Source organism: Prosopis cineraria, unplaced genomic scaffold (assembly GCF_029017545.1).
Source record: "Prosopis cineraria cultivar Desert tree isolate PC_DT_omini unplaced genomic scaffold, ASM2901754v1 PC1, whole genome shotgun sequence".
NCBI lineage: Eukaryota > Viridiplantae > Streptophyta > Magnoliopsida > Fabales > Fabaceae > Prosopis > Prosopis cineraria.
Genome location: NW_026555332.1, coordinates 46,090,893 through 46,110,596, shown reverse-complemented (window position 1 = coordinate 46,110,596; position 19,704 = coordinate 46,090,893). Strand labels below are relative to the sequence as shown.

Below are 19,704 nucleotides of genomic sequence, written 5' to 3'. Positions count from 1 at the left end.
GCAACAATTCATGACACATCATTGTCTACCTTGCGCCATGTCACTTACTCCTTACCTTGACCTCATACCTTTCAAGCTTTATACTCTTCTTCTTTGTCAATTAAACTGAAAGGCACTTGCAATTATTATATGAAAAATTAAATATGTATATATATTATTTAACTACATAAATATATCAAATAATATATTATAAAATATCCACATATACATATTAAATTTTATTTTCAATTATTAATATGTTAAAAATATTTATATTTTATTTAAATTATTCATTATATTGTATTTTTAATAAAAATATTATTTTATCAATGAAAATAAACTTAAAATAAAGAAAATATTAAATATTTTATTATGAATATTTTAGTTAATTTTTAAATTTAATTATTATTTTTAAATGAAAATAATTAAATATATAATTAAAAGTCATTGTCAAAAATTAATTTTTTTATAGTAATTAGTTAGGGATAGAATCCCTCGCTAGTTATCTTATTTTAGAGAAGGATTGACAATCTCTCACTATGTTTCTTGCTGATTTTCTTATTTTAGAAAGGAATTGATAGTCTCTCGTTATTTTCCTCGCTAATTCTCTTATTTTAGAGAGGGATTGACAGTCTCTCGCTAATTTTCTCACTAATTTTAAATCAAGCTATGAAATTAACATCCCTCGCTAAATTTTCTTGCTAATTTACATTTTTTAGTAGTGGAAATAATAATTACAAACAAGCAAGAGTCTGAAAAAAATATAAACAAAGCATATAATGAAATTTATACAGCTTTTAGATATTTTTCTTTTTATTTGTTTAGTATAAATTATTGTTTTAATTGATAAAGAATAATAAAATCATAATTTTTCTCTTAAATTGTATTGCCCATGAACAATGAGAATAATGTCACTCAACTAAAAAAAATGAGAGTATCGTCATGCATATTAAAAATAAAAATTACAATTTTGCTCTGTCTTAAATTGTGTTTAAATAATAAAATTATTTTTTTATGTCATATGTCATGTATATTGCATCAATACGATATAACAATAACTATATTAATATAATAATAGTTAATTATAGATAAGAGATTTTGAAAAATAAAATTAAAGAACAGAAGGAAGGTTAATTTTAAATATTAAAATGTGAAGAGAGTCATATACCATTGTCTTAAAATTTAAATTTTTTTTTAATATTTTAACCTTTATAAGTAAGTTGGGAGGCATGTTTTATTCCACCGAGCTCTCAAGATTTTTTAACTTTAAAAAAATACACCATCATAAAGGGGGAAAAGTTAGTGGAGTGTAGAGGGATGAAAGGATAAAGTCAAGAATTGAGTGGCATTTACCATTGACTGGAAAAATGTCAGGCAATCGTAAGGTCACCAAACTGGTGGCGAATTTAAACTACCCCAACACTCACGCTATGCATTTGTAATATCATGTCGGTTTTGACAATATCGCAGCTTCTCTCTCAATTATCAATTTCCACGATTCATTATCTGCGTGCTGGTTTACATATAAGTCATTCTAATTTTTATTGTCAAATCCACGTTTAACAAATGATTTTGTCTCGTAAATTCAACAATTGCTTATATTATCGAGGGGCTAATTCCGTTGCGGCTTATCAGGGAATATAATTTTTTTAATCTAAAATCAAACAAAGAACGCGAGAACTTAATTTATTAATAGATATTATTGTGCTTAAGCTTGCACATCCCGAATATATAGGATGAGAATTATTATTATTAGTTATCAAAGCAATGGGAAATGAATATGATAATCAAAGCATGCAATATTGGAGGATAGGGCATACATCTGTCATGTGAGGGGCTGAGACCGCAACCACATGCTCCTATGCAGAGTCTATTCCTAATCATGATTGAATGTGCCAGTTGGCGACATTTACGAAGAGGCGGCAAAAATACGGACCCGTCGCTGCCTTGATTCGTAATCGTAGCGTGTGGGTGTTTCCTCTCTTATGAGATAACCGACACCTGCGCGTTTAAATTATGAATTTCCAGCATCCTCGTATTGACATAATGATAATACAACTCTCAGAATTAACCAAGCACATCCCCGATTTTGTTTTTTGTTTTTGGGTGAAATCGTAATTCAATGACTTTTATCATCTCTAATTAACCCTTCACAAGCTTTGACACCCTAGTGTCCGCAACAACCTTATCCGATTTGAGCTTTATCCAACCACTGCGAGAATCTCCCATTTGATGAAGGTCGTCTCTGGTATAGAGGGAAATACCTACGTTTTTATGTTTTCACGAAATAAGGTCTTTGTATAACAAAGGTTTATATTTATTTTTATTAATAAACTACAGTGCCACTCTTTTTTATTATTATTATTGTATTTAATGTTCTACAAATAATCAGAACTTGCGACGCTGTGATAAAAATTAAAGGAGCCCAAGGAGGAAAAAACCGTGGTGCAAGGCCCAAATTTAAAAGTCTAAAGGAGCTTAAGGGCTCCAAATTTTAGCGCAGTCCATCCCAAAAAGGTCAAGAAGATTCGTTTTTTTTTTTATGTAATTAATTTAAGATTGGGAAAATTGCACTGAAAGGCTCTTAGAAACTAACAATAATATTGAAAATTCTTAAAATTCTAAAATTTCATCGCATATTCATGGGACATATATGAATTTATAATTGATTGCAAAAGGATTGGATTGCCCCCTAATATTTTGCATCTTCCTCGTTGCTATGGGTGTGCAATGGAATTCTAGAATCTGAAGTCTTTCAATGTTAATGTCTAGTTTCAGAGGTCTTTTAGCATGATTTTCCCTTTAAGATTTAAAATGTGTTAGATTTAGCACGAAAACTATATTTAATTGGAAGGAAAATAATTTTAACAAAAAGAAAATGAATGACCAATGAAGAGGAGGCGAAGGAGGAGGAATTCTGTCCAGTTTCCTCAATATGAAAGGAAGGTTGAGAGATGAAGGGAGAAAAAAATTAACTCACCTTCCCTCATTATGTGTTTACCAAATGACACCTCTCCATTTTTTTTTCCTATCTTATATAAAGGAAGGGACCTCCAACCAAATACAATAAAAAAGAAAAAAATAAAGGTGTAAATTTAATTACCAACTATTTTTCAAAAACCACTAAGTAACTTATACAACAAAGTAGTACAAAATAAATCCTAAACCATTAAAAACAAAACACCTAGCTACCTTCGTTAATTTCAAACTAATGAATGTTTATTTTTAATGGTTCTTTGACTCACTCCAACTTTTTCTTACAATTCAATTGAATTCTATCCATCCTCTATTGGCTTTCCTGCTTAATCCACAACAAGCCCCAAAATGCAAGGTGATGATGATTCTCAATCTCAAACACTGACTAGGCATATCCTTATGTTATCTTTACACCCCACCTTTGTACCTTAACAACTCTTTGATCCCCAACCCTACTTGCAAATTCTAACTTGCACAGAAGCTAGGCTTGATGTTGACCTTGTTGTCCTATCCTAATATGTGAGGGGTAAGCATAGAGATATTTAGGAGAGCGTGCTAGAATACTTCAATTCTAGACTCAAACTCCAAACGTCCTTAGAGATTTCTAAAGATGCTTGTAGTGAGACCTGCATGAGACAACTTATTAACTTGGTTGAAGAGGCAAGAATTAAGCCCTTCATATATGTGATTGAAGATCCCTCAGAATTTTGCCATTCTCAAAGCCATCGGTTGCATTGACATATCTCTGAGGATTAAGATGGGTGTGTAGTATAAGTGATCTTGCTTTGACCTTCATGTTTTCCATCCCCTTGTTCTTTCTATACCACCTTACATTGCTTTTCAATATTAGAAGATTATTCGGTTCTCTATTTTAAGGGCTCTAGAACTCGAAGAGCCTCTCAATCTTTAATCAAAAAATTTTATCAACGCTCTATTTATGCATGCTTCGTGTTTAGAATTGCATGATCTACCTTTCATTTACAGTCTATGGGGAGGTTCTGTTGTTAATCTAGGAACCAGTGAACATAAGGATGAATACTTCTACAACATTGATAATTTGGACTACCTGGCTTGTTTTGCCATGGCCAAACCACAAAAGAGGAAGATCAAAGGAAGGAGGGAGCAATGATGTCAATGGAAGCAATTGTATGTGAGGTTGACATCAAAGAAAAGGTTCATAATTCAGGTGACATGAGTGGTCTGTGGCACAACCACTTCTACATTTCTAGTAGACCATATAATAACAATAAATATATGTTAGCTTGAAATTAACAAAAGTTGCTAGGTGTTATGTTTTTAATAGTTCATGATTTACTTCACATCACCTCATAATATAAGTTATTTAGTGGTTCTCAAAAAATTAGTTATAGATAAATTTGCACCTTTTTTTAAAAAAAAGAAACCTAAAAGGATTTCCATTTTTTGCCCAAAAAAACAGAGTGAATTTTCATTGAACACCAGTCGATATCATCACATCATTTCTGTATTTGCTTCCCTCCGGTCAAATTGTCAACACATCATTGTTGAAGGATCGGTTTCATGAAATCAAGTTGATGGTGGTGTCCGACACAGATTACCGCGATTGCACAATCAGTTCATGAATATCTGATGTTATATTCTTTATGCCAACGGCATGTTGGCGCAATGACCGCATAGCGCAGTGGATTAGCGCGTTTGACTTCGGATCAAAAGGTCGTGGGTTCGACTCCCACTGTGGTCGCCATTCGTCGCTGATTCAGTTCAAGTTTTCTTACTGCCGCGGCTCACTCATTCACTTCTATACAATTATTTCAATTAAAATCCAAGTTCTTAAAATGAAATATAACATGTTTTGTTGAATTGCAATTGTTTCCAGGAAACATGGATGGATGTAATTCACCACCTGAGCCCAGATGACCTCAATCGTTTTCAGCTTTTTGAGCCACCTTAGAATGATCTCTTGTTGCTAGTTTAGTTTCTTTTGTTGCGTTATTTTTTTCCTTTATTAAAAAAAAAAAAAGAATTGCTCTGTTGTGGACTCGTGGTTGATCGAATAAAGTTTCCTACTTATATTAATATTCATATTATCGAAATAGGCAGTTCTTTAATAGTGAGGATAAACAAGTAACAGTGCAAAGGTCGTGAAAATAAAATCTTCATTGATCAATAATAACAATAAATTACCCTCTAATGAATACTCATTAAAACAACAACAACAACAACCTGATTATTAGTTGATCATCCCATTGATCAACCAATTTCCATTAAAAGCATAACGAGATACTGGTATGGAGATTTTTAATCCTAATAGTAGAAGCAGCATTTACTAAATTAATTTTGATAAAACACCTATAAATGAATTAGGCCAAGTCTTCACAATGATATGTACAATAAAAATATGCTCGCCACAAGTTTTTTCCCTTTTAATCCACAGTGAAGGTCTAAATTTGAAAAAAAATGGACTCTAAATTTAGATTTTACGTTCATATTCAATACTTTTTTAAATAAAATATCAACTCAATCAAATTTAATGATTCGTGTTTAATAGTATGATGCATGCAAAGACATTATTTTCATTGTCTCTTTAGTTGATTTATCTTTTCAACCTACTTTTTCACAACTATTTGATATTTAATATTATTCGGTTGATTCATGTTTGAGTATTATCAAACTTTATATAGAAGTAGTTCTTAATTTTTGGTATTTATAATATTCAAATCCAATGCCTTGCTTGATATTAATAGCTCAACCATTCCTAATGTGTTCACATCTTATGAGCGTCTATAATATCCATGATATGTGCCGTCTCCAGGTATTTCATTGCACTTTTCTTTTTCTTTCACAAGTTTTGTGAGCCAAAATGGTTAATCCCAAACATGTCGCGGATGAAAATACATGACACTGAGAAGCAGCTTCAATATTCTTGTAAAGATTTTATGTCGTGTGCGTGTAAAGTTGGTAAGCGGGCAGGCTTAGCTCATATGGGCTCAGCTCTTATGAGCTTAAACTCTAAAGCCCGGTTACTTCAATTTTACCTTAAAATTGAAGCCCGGCCCTTATTCATACGGCTCAAGGTCGGGCCCGTAAGCTCGAATAAGAATAAAATAAAATTCAATATTAAAATTTATTTAGAATGTTTTAAAATTTAACATATATTAAACCAAAGTCTCACATAATCTAAAAAATAAACAAAAAATTTAAAAGTCTAAATAAGATGAAGAAAAACATCATCATCAATTCTAATCAAGATCTTCCTTATTATCATCCATAAATAAAATATTAAAATCCTCAGATGTAGGTTCACTTGTGGAAGATGGAGGCGGAGGCTCAATATTAATTATTTCTGTAGCTTCTTCATCATCACTTACAATAATTATTAATTAAATTTTTTTATTATCAAATATATATCTATACATATATCACAAGATAAAATATAAAAATTACCATAAAATGGCACAAAACAATTCACCCAATTAATGTTTGCATATTATCTGGAAAGAGGCGAAAACAATATTTAGTGAATAGTAAAACGGGCTTCACGGGCTGCCCAGGCTCGAGCCCGTTTTCCTAGGGCGTGAAAGGGCTTCGAAGCCTGATTATCTCAAAAAATACCAAATTTTTAAGCCTGAATCCTTATTAAAACGAGTTTAAACAGGCGGCCCCGACCCTTATTCCTAATTCTATATGTGTGTTATAGCGCTAAAATAAAAGTATTTTTAATTTTAAAATCACTTTTAAATTCTTATTCCATTCATTCATCCTACAAAATTCATCTTGCCAATGGATCGCAAATTTCGCAGATTCGCGTCGGGGAGAAGAAAGAGGAGACTCGCGTATCACAATTACGTCAAAAAGACAAAAACAAAATCTCATTCAACCCCTTCTAGCTGTTTTCATTTTTCACCTCCAGCTCCTGAATCTCTCTCTCTTCACATCTCTTTCTAAATCAAGAACAGTAACTTCAAGTTAACGTCTGGGTCACGAGCTCCCACGCCAAAAGCTTTCTTTCAAGTTTTACCCACTCCGCGATTCGCAAATCCCTCTTTCTCACTTTCTTCCCTGTTATTTTATTCTTTATTTTCATCGCGCAGAGGCTGTACAATTTATATACCTTACGGGGCCGGGTCGAGACAATTCAAAATCATGAAACAACTATACAAACAATCTAGCTTAAATCACCGGAGGGACGAAGAGATGCCGGGTGCCCAATCTTCATCCTATTCACCCAAAGCTCTTAAACATCACAGATCGCTTCCTAGATCCATAAACTATATCTTGAGGGAACAAAGGCTTCTCTTCATCTTAGTGGGTATTTTGATTGGCTCCACATTCTTCATCCTCCAGCCCACCCTCTCTCGGCTCCAGCCGTCCGAGCCACATCCATCTCCCTTATCTTTCTCATCTGGATTCTCCCGGCGTGATCAGCTTCAGACTGCGTCTTCCTTCTCTTACGGGGTGAAGGGCAAGGTGGGGAGAGTCCCGGCGGGCATCAGCAGCCGGCGATTGAGGATTGTGGTAACAGGTGGTGCTGGATTCGTGGGAAGTCATCTCGTGGATAAGCTCATTGGCAGGGGGAACGATGTGATCGTAATTGACAATTTTTTCACCGGCAGGAAGGAAAATCTGGTAGACCTACTTGGCAACCCACGATTTGAGCTTATTCGTCATGACGTGGTCGAGCCAATTCTCTTGGAGGTGGATCAGATCTATCACTTGGCTTGCCCTGCATCGCCTGTGCATTATAAATACAATCCTATCAAGACCATCATATCCTGCTTAGTTTTGTGATTATTGAGATTGCTTGATTTCTTTATACTTTAGCATGTGATGCTGGTTGGAATTTAATCTAAGTTTGTTTTGAGATTCTTAACTATATATACAAGACAAATGTGATGGGCACCCTTAATATGCTGGGCCTTGCAAAAAGAATTGGCGCGAGGTTTCTTCTTACCAGTACCAGTGAGGTTTATGGAGATCCACTGGAGCACCCTCAGAAAGAGACGTACTGGGGGAATGTAAATCCGATAGGTGAGGTTCTAGATCAAAGAATCCCAGAAAATTGCATCGTAGCATGGTTATTTCTTAATGATATTCAGCATGCAAGTATGTTGAAAAGCTAAAAGAAAATTTTAGGTGAAAGGAGCTGTTATGATGAAGGAAAACGGACTGCAGAAACCTTAGCCATGGATTATCATCGAGGTGCTGGCGTTGAGGTAATGTCAATATTTGATTCATCAGGGTCCTCTGTAGGCTGGCTGGCTACTTTAATGAGTACTGTTGGCTTGGAGGTTTTAAAATGGAAAGCATGCATGCATTTCACAAAACAGAGTCAAATATCGTTTCTCTATCCTTTCTATTGGTTTGGAGTGCTCGTTAACACTGTTCTTATCAATTTTCTCTTCAATCCTTAGATTTTTGGGTGATTAATCCTCCCAGGAATGTAAATCACGAGGTAGTTTTCAATCTTGCCACCATGATCTTCCCTTGAGATTTTCATCCCGTTACATTAGCACTCGAGTAGCCGTAGTAGTCAATCAGTGATATAATCATTCTAAAATTCCAGCCAGACACTCTAATTGGTGCTCACATGGCTGGACTTCATATTCTAATTCAGCAAACATGAGAGTGAGGCATGGGTACACCTTGATATTCTGAGACATATTGCACAACCCTTTCTTGCTTTTAATTTAATCTGCTTCTGTGATCTCCCATTGCATCTCTCTGTACTTTAATCTTGAACTTATTGAAAAGTTAAAGCATTTAATCTTGATCATGGACATAAAGTATTTCCATCCGCATGTAATTTGGCAACTTGTCGATTGATCTCCAACCCTAAATCAGAGCAGCTATACATCTCTGGAGATGCTTACAATAAACCTGAAAACATATTAATCTGTCGTTGGCGTCGAACCTTTTCAGTTTCCAATTCCATGACAGGTTTGTTAAGAATAAAAGGAAGCATCTTTTATGACCCAACTCAAAATATCCTTGTCTTTTCCAGTCTTCTTTAGTGGTTGCTGGTATTTCACAATCCATATTGAAATTCTTTCAAGTCTGATTATTATTATTATTATTATTATTATTATTATTATTATTTGTCTATGAGATTTGCTTGACTTGCCATCTGATTTACTAAGCTGCTTGTCTCTCAGAGAAGTACTCTTATTTTTTGCTTTTTGAGGTAGTTGGACATGCTTCTAAAAAGAGTAAGCTCCTTTTGAATGGTAGCAGAAAATAGTTTTCTTTTCCTTTGTTGCCTCAACTCCGCCTATGTTTATAGCCGGTCCCAAGCCCGGGTAAAGGAGGAGGGTTGTGTTAGGCCATCAACAGCCAATGTAAAAATTTGTTGAATCTATCATGAACATGGACAATAGACGTTATAATGTTAATGCTAGGTCGTTGCCCGTAAGTAACGCGCTGCATGGCTCGAGTACAGTGATAAGTGAGTTAGAGCCGCTGCATCGGCGCCCGGATGTAGTGTTAAATGAGCAAGGGCTACCGCGTCATTCTGGACGCACGCGGCTAAAGAAGTTAGTCCATAAGAGCAAAATTAGATTTGGTACTTGGAATGTTGGGACATTAAATTGTAAATCTGTAGAGGTTGTAGGGGTTATGATTCAAAGGAAAATCAATATCCTTTGCTTGCAAGAAACAAAATGGCGTGGAGAAGAAGATAAGGATATTCAAGGTTTCAAACTTTGGTATACAGGAAAAGTAAGTGCACGCAATGGAGTAGGCATCATTATAGATAAGGAGTGGAAGAAGAACGTTGTAGAAGTTAGCAGAATTGGAGACAGAATTATTTCTTTAAAAATGATAATTGGACGTGAGACTGTTAATATTGTTAGCGCTTATGCGCCGCAAGTCGGGATAGAAGCCAGTCTTAAGGAATTATTTTGGGAGGATCTGGAGGGGTTGATTCGACACATACCACAGAGTGAAAAGATTTTTATTGGAGGAGACTTTAATGGGCATGTCGGGAGGGAAGCTGGTCAGTATGCGAGGGTGCATGGTGGTTTTGGTTTTGGAGAGCTAAACAATGAAGGGCAAACTCTTCTTGATTTCTCATTGGCGTATGATTTTAAGATTGCCAACACTTGTTTCAAGAAGAGAGATGAGCATCTCATCACCTACAAAAGTGGAGCCTCAAGGTCGCAGATTGATTTTCTTTTGGTTAGGAACACAGATAGAAAACTTTGTAAAAATTGTAAGGTGATCCCTGGAGATGCTGTAACGACACAACATAGGGTCCTAGTCCTTGATGTGTGTATTATGAGTAAAATCCAAAAACGTCGACAAGTAGTAACACCAAGGATTAGGTGGTGGCAATTAAAAGGTGAGAAGCAAGATATTTTCAAGCGAAATCTTTTGGATAAAGGAATTTGGGATTCTCAGGGAAGTGCTAACATCATATGGGAGGATATGGCTAAAAAGATACGGGAGGTTGCAAAAGTAGTTTTGGGAGAATCGAAAGGTCCTGGTCCGAGAGATAAGGAGTCTTGGTGGTGGAATAATAGTGTACAGGACAAAATCAAGTATAAGAAGAACTGTTTTAAAGCCATACATTTGTGTAACAATGAGGAAAATTGGGAGAGGTACCGTATGGCTAAGAAGGAAACTAAGAGAGCTGTGGGTGAAGCTCGTTCTAAAGCTTTTGAAGAATTTTATAAGAACCTTGAGACGAAGGAAGGAGAGCAAAATATTTATAAGATTGCCAAGAGTAGGGAAAGAAAATCAAGAGATCTAGAACAGGTAAGGTGTATTAAGGATGAAGAGGGAAGAATTTTAGTTACAGATGATGAAATTAAAAATAGATGGGAGACTTATTTTTCTAAACTTTTCAATGATGGAGAGGATTCATCTAGTAACTTGGAGGATTTAGTAACTGGTGAAGGAGAATAAAATTTGTCATTCTATCGAAAAATATGTGATAAGGAGGTAAAGGAAGCTCTTAAGAAAATGGCAAATGGTAGAGCTAACGGACCTGATTGTATATCTATCGAAGCGTGGAAATGTTTAGGTGAAGAAGGGGTGAGATGGTTAACTAAGTTATTTAATGTGATTTTACGGTTCAAGAAAATGCCTGATGAGTGGAGGAGAAGTACATTAATTCCTATTTATAAAAATAAAGGAGATATTCAGAATTGTACTAACTATAGAGGGATTAAACTCATGAGCCACACAATGAAATTGTGGGAGAAAGTAATTGAGCACAGGTTGAGATTGGAGACAAGTATTTCTGAGAATCAATTTGGTTTTATGCCAGGTAGATCAACTACAGAGGCGATTTATCTACTAAGGGGATTAATGGAAAAGTATCGTTGTAAAAATAAAGATCTACACATGGTTTTTATTGATTTGGAAAAAACTTATGACCGTATACCAAGAGAAGTGCTTTGGAAAGCGTTGGAAAAAAAGGGAGTACGGATTGCTTATATTAAAGCCATACAAGATATGTATGAGGGGGTAAAAACTAGTATAAGAACGCCTAGTGGTCAAACAAAGGATTTTCCTATAAAGATTGGGCTACATCAGGGATCATCTCTGAGTCCTTATTTGTTCAACTTGATTTTAAATGTTTTGACGGAACATATTCAAGAGGAAATCCCGAAATGTATGCTCTTCGCGGATGATATAGTTCTTATAGCAGAGACAAGAGAAGAGGTTAATTGCAAACTTGAGTTATGGAGGAGGACATTGGAGTCGAAAGGTTTTCGTCTGAGTAGAAGTAAGACGGAATATTTATATTGTAAATTTGATAAAGGACTATTCGAAAATAATTTGGAAGTGAAATTGGGAGATCAAATTATACCTCAAGTGGAAAAGTTGAGATATTTGGGAGCCATTATCCAAAATGATGGCGAAATCAGTGGAGATATTTCACATAGAATTCAAGCTGGGTGGTTTAATTGGAGAAAAGCTAAAGGAGTTATTTGTGACCGTAAGGTGCCTAATAAACTTAAAGGAAAGTTTTATCGTACTGCTATCAGACCGGCAATGTTATATAGTAGTGAATGCTGGGCTCTAACGGGACAGCAAGAGCATAAAGTTGGAGTAGCAGAGATGAGAATGTTACGATGGATGTGCGGACATACACGTAAAGATAAAATTCGAAATGAGCACATACGTGAAAAAGTGAGGGTGGCACCTATTGAGGAAAAAATGGTAGAAAATCGGTTGAGATGGTTTGGGCATGTACAAAGAAGACCAAGGGAGGCACCAGTGAGAAGAGTGGAACATATAACTTTGAGTCCGATTAAGAGAGGTAGAGGAAGGCCTAAGAGAACACTCTTGGAAGTTGTTGAACGTGATCTCTTAATTAATAATATTTCTAAAAGCTTAATAAATGATAGAGCACAATGGCGTCTTGCAATCCATGTAGCCGACCCCACCTAGTGGGATAAAGGCTTGTTGTTGTTGTTGTTTGTTGTTGTTTCCTTTGTTGCCTCAGGAATGAAGCGTAAAAGTGGAGCTTCTGCTTTGAAAAAGAAGGAGAAAATTATATTTTTGAAGGCAAAAATACTTTAACTTAAAATCATTAATTAACTCCTGACACCTTCCCTACGATCTCTACTCCTCAAATCCATACATGCCATTTTTAGTACTTTGACACTAAAAAGCACTTCTATTTTTTCTTAATACAAAAGGCACTTCTACTGCTAAACATAGTTACATATTGGATATTTTTTTAAACTGTTTCTTTTTTACATTGCTTTTTAAGAAACGAAACAGTGTTAAATAAAATAAGCAAAAGAAAAAAGGAAGAACACACACACACACACAACAATCCCAAATGGGATCTTAGTTCAATGCAGAGTTTGATGGTTGGCAAACTCTCCATGCAGAAAAAAATTGATAGTTAATCGATGATCGAATTATAAACTGATCACAGTAAATTATCCAATCTAATTATTTGCTATAGTCAGTCAAAACAAATTTCACTGTAGAGACTGATCAGGTTTTCCAATCTAATTATTTGCTATAGTCTGTCAAGACAAATTTCAGAGTGTTAAATAAAATAAGAAAAAAAAAAACCATACACGCGCACAGCAATCCCAAATGGGATCTTAGTTCAATGCAGAGTTTGATGGTTGGCAAACTATCCATGCAGAGAAAAATTGATAGTTAATCCAAGATGATTGAATTATAAACTGATCACAGTAAATTATCCAATCTAATTAGTTGCTATGGTCAGTCAAAAACAAATTTCACTGTAGAGACTGATCCTTGTCTTGCTGGTTTGTAGGTTCGTATAGCTCGAATTTTCAACACATATGGACCTCGTATGTGTTTAGATGATGGACGTGTAGTTAGCAATTTTGTTGCACAGGTTTGACTCCCTTATCTTTTTGTTTGGTCAACAAAATAAATAAAAGGAGATATGGATGGGGTGTTAAGTGCCCATAATTATTTCCCATGTTTCCAGGCCATTCGCAAACAACCTCTGACAGTTTATGGTGATGGAAAACAAACCCGAAGCTTCCAATATGTCTCTGACCTGGTATGGTGCTTTTTTTTTAAAAAAAAAAGACTTTTGCTTCTCTTTGGAATCCGTTTGTGCCTGCTGCTATCACTTTTGCCTACGATGGTTTTTGAAGCTTGGGAAATTGAAGCTTTTTAATGTAGCACGAGTTTTCTTGCTGACAGAAAGAATCTTTTGAATCTGAATCCAGTTTTAAATGATGAACACAAAATGTGAATTTTATGTTGTGACAAAAGGAAAGCATAAAAATTATAAATTCGTAGCATGCATAACCTGATCTTCTGAGAAACTTGCTTTGTCGCAATTCCCAAAACCAGTCGTGCCCTAATAGACATTTGTGAGTAACTGAGATTACATAAAGCATCTGTAGAGAAATGGTTTTTTAGAAGATCAAACGAAATGTTTGATCACGTATAATTCAATTAAGGTGAGTAGGAAAATATGGTGGCTTCCATTTTCTAATTCAAGATGGAAATATATTGAATCGGTTAAGTTCAAGTGAAAGGGTTTTTAGTACCTACTCTTTGAGAACCTGTGCAGCATTGAAATTGGCACCATGATGAACTTAATCTTTCCGATACCCAGGTTGAAGGGCTGGTGGCTTTGATGGAAGGGGAACATGTGGGACCTTTCAACCTTGGTAATCCTGGGGAGTTCACCATGTTAGAGCTGGCTGAGGTATCCCATCTTCTTTCTCTCTTATTTTCTTCCTTGCTTTGTTACGATATTTAATCATACCTTTTCCTTATGTAGATATCCAAATCAAATTTTGATGTACATATTTTGCACTTTTTCCCAAATAAATGGACAAATTATGTGGATATCCTTCCAAATCAGGATATCCATGGCATATAAATTATGGAATATAATTTTCTTTTTCGGGGAGGGCGAGGGGGTTACCAAGATGTGAGATTTATCCTGACACATGTCCTGGCCATGGTCTCTTTGTGTTTGTGTGTTTTAACTATTATTTCTTCATAAATACAACACGCAGGTTGTCAAAGAAACAATCGATTCAAGTGCTACAATTGAGTACAAACCTAATACAGCAGATGATCCACACATGAGGAAACCAGACATCAGCAAAGCAAAGGAACTGCTAAACTGGGAGCCAAAAATCTCACTCAGAGAAGGGCTGCCTCTTATGGTCAATGATTTTCGAAATCGAATTTTGAATGAAGATGAAGGAAAAGGATTATGAATGAAGAATTGAAGACACGAATAAGAAGGGATGAAACAGGAACTGAGGCAAACCTTGTAATTATATGGTGAAGAACTCGTCCTCCCTTCAACTTTTGCGTCCACAGTTACCGCCGTTAGTGTTAGAATGTTAACAACGGGTCCATTTCCATATATTCTTACCTTAAGCTCCCGTTTGACTTATGTGTCAAATTTTTGACAGTTTTCCCCCCGCTCTTTTCTTGCCTATTATATGGGTTAGATGTTTTAGTATCCATTTTAGTCTGGTATTGCTTGAACGGAAGTGTTCTATAGAAATCACGATGTGATTAGTCAGCTGAACAAAAATTGAATTTCGTATTGCTGGTAGTCTTAGTATTCATCATGTAACAGATGCGAGCCTTTTCAAGTTTAGTTGTTGTATGGTTGGTGCTGGTCAGATCCCGTATTCCTTTTAATGCATAGAACCGAGTTTGCCTACAATCAAACTCAAGTTTTATCTGTTACTAAAACTACTTTCGTTGATTCATTCATATTTATAGCGAAGGGGTACCTAGTAATCAAATGAGTTAGGATTCGATTTAATTGCAGCCTTGAGCGCACACTTCTTGGGTACCTGTGAAGGCCCAGTTTCTGTTATAGCCCTAGCTTTCCCAAAGGCACAAAGCAAACGCGTCATTACTGTGTTGCAAATGGTGATAGTATGGCCGATATCTGAATTTCAAAGAAGCAAAAAAAAATTTGTCAACCTTTCATCCAAAAAAAAAAAAATTGTCAACCCAAAAGAGATGCCCTTCTATTTCTTTCTTCATGCTTTCGATTCTGATGGCTAGTCGGGATCGCACCCACTTTGTTCTCCGGGACCATGCCCACAACCCTATCTGCTTGTTGGATAATCTGAGAATCAAATTATTCCTTCAAGTATTTAAAAGGGGTCGTGTTAAATTTACCCCTGATTGACTCGATATTACTACTTATTTTCTTGGTTCATAACCATTAATCAAATAGCAGTGACGGAGAAAGTTATGCCAATATATGCTACTCTGCAAGATTTATGCTCTGGCAGTGTTAGATGTATCAACGAAGTCCTACACTTGTTATTTATTTTTTAAAGAAAAAAAAATGGAGTATCTTGTGAAAGAAGCTTAAGAAGGACGAGGCAAGCATGGAAACAGGAAAAGGCAAGCCTGGGGTCGTCAACTGAAATCTTCAAATTGAAGATGGGGTGTGCACGGGAAGGAAGAAGGAAAGCCATGGAAGCATCTGATTCCACGAATTGTGAATACTTTCTTTTTGTTATTGGAAGAGAGAAAGAAAGTGGCTTTGCGTTTCATCCTCCCACAGGAAAGCAAAATTCGAAATGGTTGGCTAACTGGCAGCATTTATTTCATTAGAATCTCAATCATACCGCGTTTCCATTCTCCTTTACTATCCTTTTTCTTCGTCTTTTTTAATCATCATCATTATAATTAGGTTTGCGTTTCACTGTTCGTGCGCGACCAGAACCAAACGTTACTGCTAGTTTGATGCCTTTTATTTTCTCAGTGCTTTGAAAAAGGGTTTACAAAAACAAAGAAAGCATAACTCTCAACTCCGAATGACATTTTTTAAAAAAAATTCAGGAGCTAGTTTAGATTTATAATTCTTCAATTCAAAGTAACCCGTAAACGATACCTACTTTCGTTTCGTTAGTTATCTTTAAATAACCTGCTTTAATCACTAGCGTCAATTAGCATCAGACTGCACTTAAATGTCCGATTTAATGTCTTAATCTGATCAAGCCGCCTCTGTCTTGACAGATAGCTCTCGAGTGCTTGGTCTGAATTAAAACCTGAAGTGCACGCCCAACATGCCAACAGGCTCACAGAGCACACGCATTTTCACCGTGCTTTAGTTATCCGGTCCCCCCGCGCCCCACCTTTCTTTTATTTTCACTTTGCTTCACCTGAAAATTAATAATACGTTTAAATTTTAATTATTATCATCAAAACTTTTATATAAAATATTCAATGAGAATATAAATAAACAGATATGAATATTTTTCTTAATTTAAGGTTTTAATTAATATTATTCATAAATGTGGAATTAATTAATTATGATTTATATTATAACTTCAAGAAAATATGTCACTATTATGTATATTATGATAACGGCACAACGTAGGTTCAAAATTCTAGGACAAAATCATTTCAATTGGGAAAAAACATGCTTCTGAGATACGGCGAGGTTGGAAATCGACGCCACAACAACAGAACTGTAATCCTCTGAATTTGTGAGGCCTTAGAAATTGAAATTTAGAAGCAGAGTCTGTACTGTACTGGGCACGCTATTTATTTGTTAGTGGGGTCCTCACAGCAATATGAATGTGCCGGCAACAATGTTAGGTAAGTACACTGTTCACAAACTCATTTGAATTTAAGTCGTCGTGGAACCTAACCATGGCATTACCATGAGCCCTTTGATTCTTTCACCATGTTCATACAACTATGGGAAAAGTTTAAGCCTTTCCTACCCGCAATATTTCATTTGAACCTTCCCCTCTCTTTAGCTCACCTCAGACAGCTCTAAGGAAATTGAAGTTTAAAAGCAATCGGTGCCTACCTTTTTTTGCTTTGCTCTGTAGTCTTTATATCTTCCTCTCTGTTTTTCTGCAGATTCTGTACACTACTACCAATTCTTCTTTGTTATCAACATCCAAAGATGAAAGGCATTGAAATTTTCTGCTCTTCGCAAGCCTCAACAGCCATATGTGTTAGTATGGATGAAGCCTCCTCTTCCTCTTCCACTTCTAAATCGGTTCAGCTTGGTGGCCGAGCCATCGATCGCCACAATCCTATTATCAGAGATTCAAGAAGAGCTCCGTGTGCTTCTCCTTCCTCTTTGTCTCTGCCACCCAAAGATCCAAAACCTTGCGAGCAACCCCAAAAGGCCAAGAAAAACTCATCCTCGAAGCCAAGGGACGAGAACAGGAGGAACTCGAGGAAGAGTCATGATCAGAGGAAGAAAAGTGCTGCAGGAAGGCTGACTGAACATATCACAAACACTTACACTTCAAAGCCAATTGAAAGTATTGTTCGAAGAAGCTGGGTTAGACCACCTCCTGATTTGATCATCACTCCTCCAGGTTCTTCTAGATATTTGCTTACTGAGACTTCCGTATTGGATGGCTTATCCAACTATGACCCAGTTTTGGCCTTGACTCCATTTGATGATGCCAACCAGAAGGCTCAATCTGCTGGTCAAGATGAGACCAATCATGCTTCTAAACCCTCTACATCTTCCCTCTCAAGACCCGCTTCCTCCGACCAGGTTAGTTATCTCCACCACGTACGCTTCTTGTCTTGGATTCTCCAATGCAGCCTCTCATCAAGCTACACGGTAATGGTATATAACTCCTTATGGATTTTTTTTTTTTTTTTCAGGTAGTGGTATTGAGGGTTTCTCTGCACTGCAGAGGTTGTGAGGGAAAACTAAGGAAACATCTCTCCAGAATGGAAGGTCAGCTTGTCACCAACCCTCTCATACAACTTTCTTAGCCCCAGGATTTATTTTTGCATGGTTGGCAAGAACGCCGTTCCCTTTGTAACTAAAAAAATTCATTTATTTTCTTACGATTTTGGCAGGAGTTTCTTCCTTCAACATAGATTTTGCTGCGAAAAAGGTGACAATAGTTGGAGATGTGACTCCTTTGAGTGTATTGGCGAGTGTATCGAAGGTGAAGAATGCCCAATTCTGGCCAGTGCCAGCAACACCAACTGCCTCCGGTACAGCCGAAACTAGGAAGTAAAATCAATAATATCTTGTTGAAGAAAACGAAATTAAGTATGATTTGAATGTGAACTAAGTAGTGCTTTGATTAGTGTAAATTGGAAGTGTTAGCGAGTGTGGTTGCCGATGGGATCATGAAACGCGCTAACGAAGTAGGAAAGTTGATGTAGCAGTAATCTTTTCCTGCGGGGGAGACTTGCTGGAAGAAATTCAAGCGGTGTTGTCGTAATGCGTTTGTGTCGGAGTTTGAATTCGCTTGCTACCTTTTGTTTTCCCTCTGCTTTAATCCAATCCACAATATAATCAATCTCTGAAATCTGGGAGGAAGACGTACGCTTCTTGCGGATTAAATTTTGAGTCTCAGATCATTTTTGGATATTGCAATCTCAATCATATTCATATCAAATAATATTTCAAACATGCCCGCTTTTATAAAAAAATCTAAAAATCAATGGCTGATTAATTCCATTTATGATTTATTTACGCCGACAATAAGATCCAAATGCCTCTGTTATTTAAAATTGGTCACAGAGAATAATTTTTATTTCAGGCTTTAAATCACGGTTTCAATTTGAATGGACATGGATAGTGATGAAGATGGGCAAGTGCACCCACTCAACTCGATAAATTAATAAGAGCATTTAAGATTTTTGCAAATTTACCCTCATTACATCCAATGATTTTAAATCCACTAGATCCAAATTAAAATATATTTGATTTCAAAAAAATTGAGTCTTTTATGTTTCACTTAAACTCAATACATTTTAAATTTTGAATACATTATATTTAAATGCAGATTATTTTAATAAAATATCATTTTAATATTTCTTTTCTAATATTATTTTGCAACACTAAATATTTATTATATATATAGATATATATTAAAATATTTTTTATTATTTTACATTCTATATAATTATGCTCCCATGAGTTTCGAGTCCTGCAATCACTATTAGCAAAAAGATAAAAATAAATATAAAAATTAACAGGGTGCTTTATAAATAGAATAAAAATTAACCTTTTCTCTCCACCTATAAATAAGGCTAGAAAATATATCTATAAAGAGAGAGTTAAATTCTCAAATATCAGTCTCTTCAAATATATAAGTGCATGATCATGTAAAATAATTTAAGGTTTAAGTACGGATCTAGTCATTTAACTTTACATAAAAAAATTTTACTTGTTTAATACTATTATGTTATTCAAGTGTAAGTTGTCTTCTATTGTTCTTGCTCATTTTGGCTTTCAAAGTTTATGAGCAATCACTTCACATCTATAATAAATAGTGTCAAAGCCTAATAAATGATATCAAAGTCAGGTTTTGATTTTCCTCTATATTA

At 35.6% G+C, this 19,704-nt stretch overlaps 2 protein-coding genes and 1 non-coding gene across 3 annotated transcripts; all 3 read left to right on the top strand.

The window, feature by feature from the left end:
* The first annotated feature begins 4,601 nt into the window (after window positions 1–4,601).
* On the top strand, window positions 4,602–4,675 carry TRNAR-UCG (transfer RNA arginine (anticodon UCG)). The gene has a single exon. It is a non-coding gene; the product is annotated as a tRNA-Arg (tRNA).
* Window positions 4,676–6,828: 2,153 nt separating this feature from the next.
* Window positions 6,829–15,108, top strand: LOC129303133 (UDP-glucuronic acid decarboxylase 1). Its single transcript, XM_054942216.1, has 7 exons — window positions 6,829–7,702; window positions 7,816–7,962; window positions 8,068–8,147; window positions 13,181–13,264; window positions 13,361–13,435; window positions 14,003–14,095; window positions 14,412–15,108. Exons 1-7 carry the CDS (start codon window positions 7,078–7,080, stop codon window positions 14,616–14,618), a joined length of 1,311 nt encoding a protein of 436 aa, XP_054798191.1. The 5' UTR covers window positions 6,829–7,077; the 3' UTR covers window positions 14,619–15,108.
* Window positions 15,109–16,769: 1,661 nt separating this feature from the next.
* On the top strand, window positions 16,770–18,615 carry LOC129303135 (protein SODIUM POTASSIUM ROOT DEFECTIVE 2-like). The gene is made up of 4 exons (XM_054942231.1): window positions 16,770–16,980; window positions 17,251–17,905; window positions 18,019–18,094; window positions 18,220–18,615. Exons 2-4 carry the CDS (start codon window positions 17,297–17,299, stop codon window positions 18,381–18,383), a joined length of 849 nt encoding a protein of 282 aa, XP_054798206.1. The 5' UTR covers window positions 16,770–16,980; window positions 17,251–17,296; the 3' UTR covers window positions 18,384–18,615.
* Window positions 18,616–19,704: the final 1,089 nt, after the last annotated feature.

Excerpts from the sequence above, each read along its gene's own strand:
- LOC129303133 (XM_054942216.1), top strand. The coding sequence starts at position 7,078 with ATGAAACAACTATACAAACAATCTAGCTTAAATCACCGGAGGGACGAA. Across the intron at positions 8,148-13,180 it reads ATCGAGGTGCTGGCGTTGAG|GTTCGTATAGCTCGAATTTT; the intron begins GTAATGTCAATA and ends GCTGGTTTGTAG. Across the intron at positions 13,436-14,002 it reads TCCAATATGTCTCTGACCTG|GTTGAAGGGCTGGTGGCTTT; the intron begins GTATGGTGCTTT and ends TCCGATACCCAG.
- LOC129303135 (XM_054942231.1), top strand. The coding sequence starts at position 17,297 with ATGAAAGGCATTGAAATTTTCTGCTCTTCGCAAGCCTCAACAGCCATA. Across the intron at positions 17,906-18,018 it reads GACCCGCTTCCTCCGACCAG|GTAGTGGTATTGAGGGTTTC; the intron begins GTTAGTTATCTC and ends TTTTTTTTTCAG. Across the intron at positions 18,095-18,219 it reads ACATCTCTCCAGAATGGAAG|GAGTTTCTTCCTTCAACATA; the intron begins GTCAGCTTGTCA and ends CGATTTTGGCAG.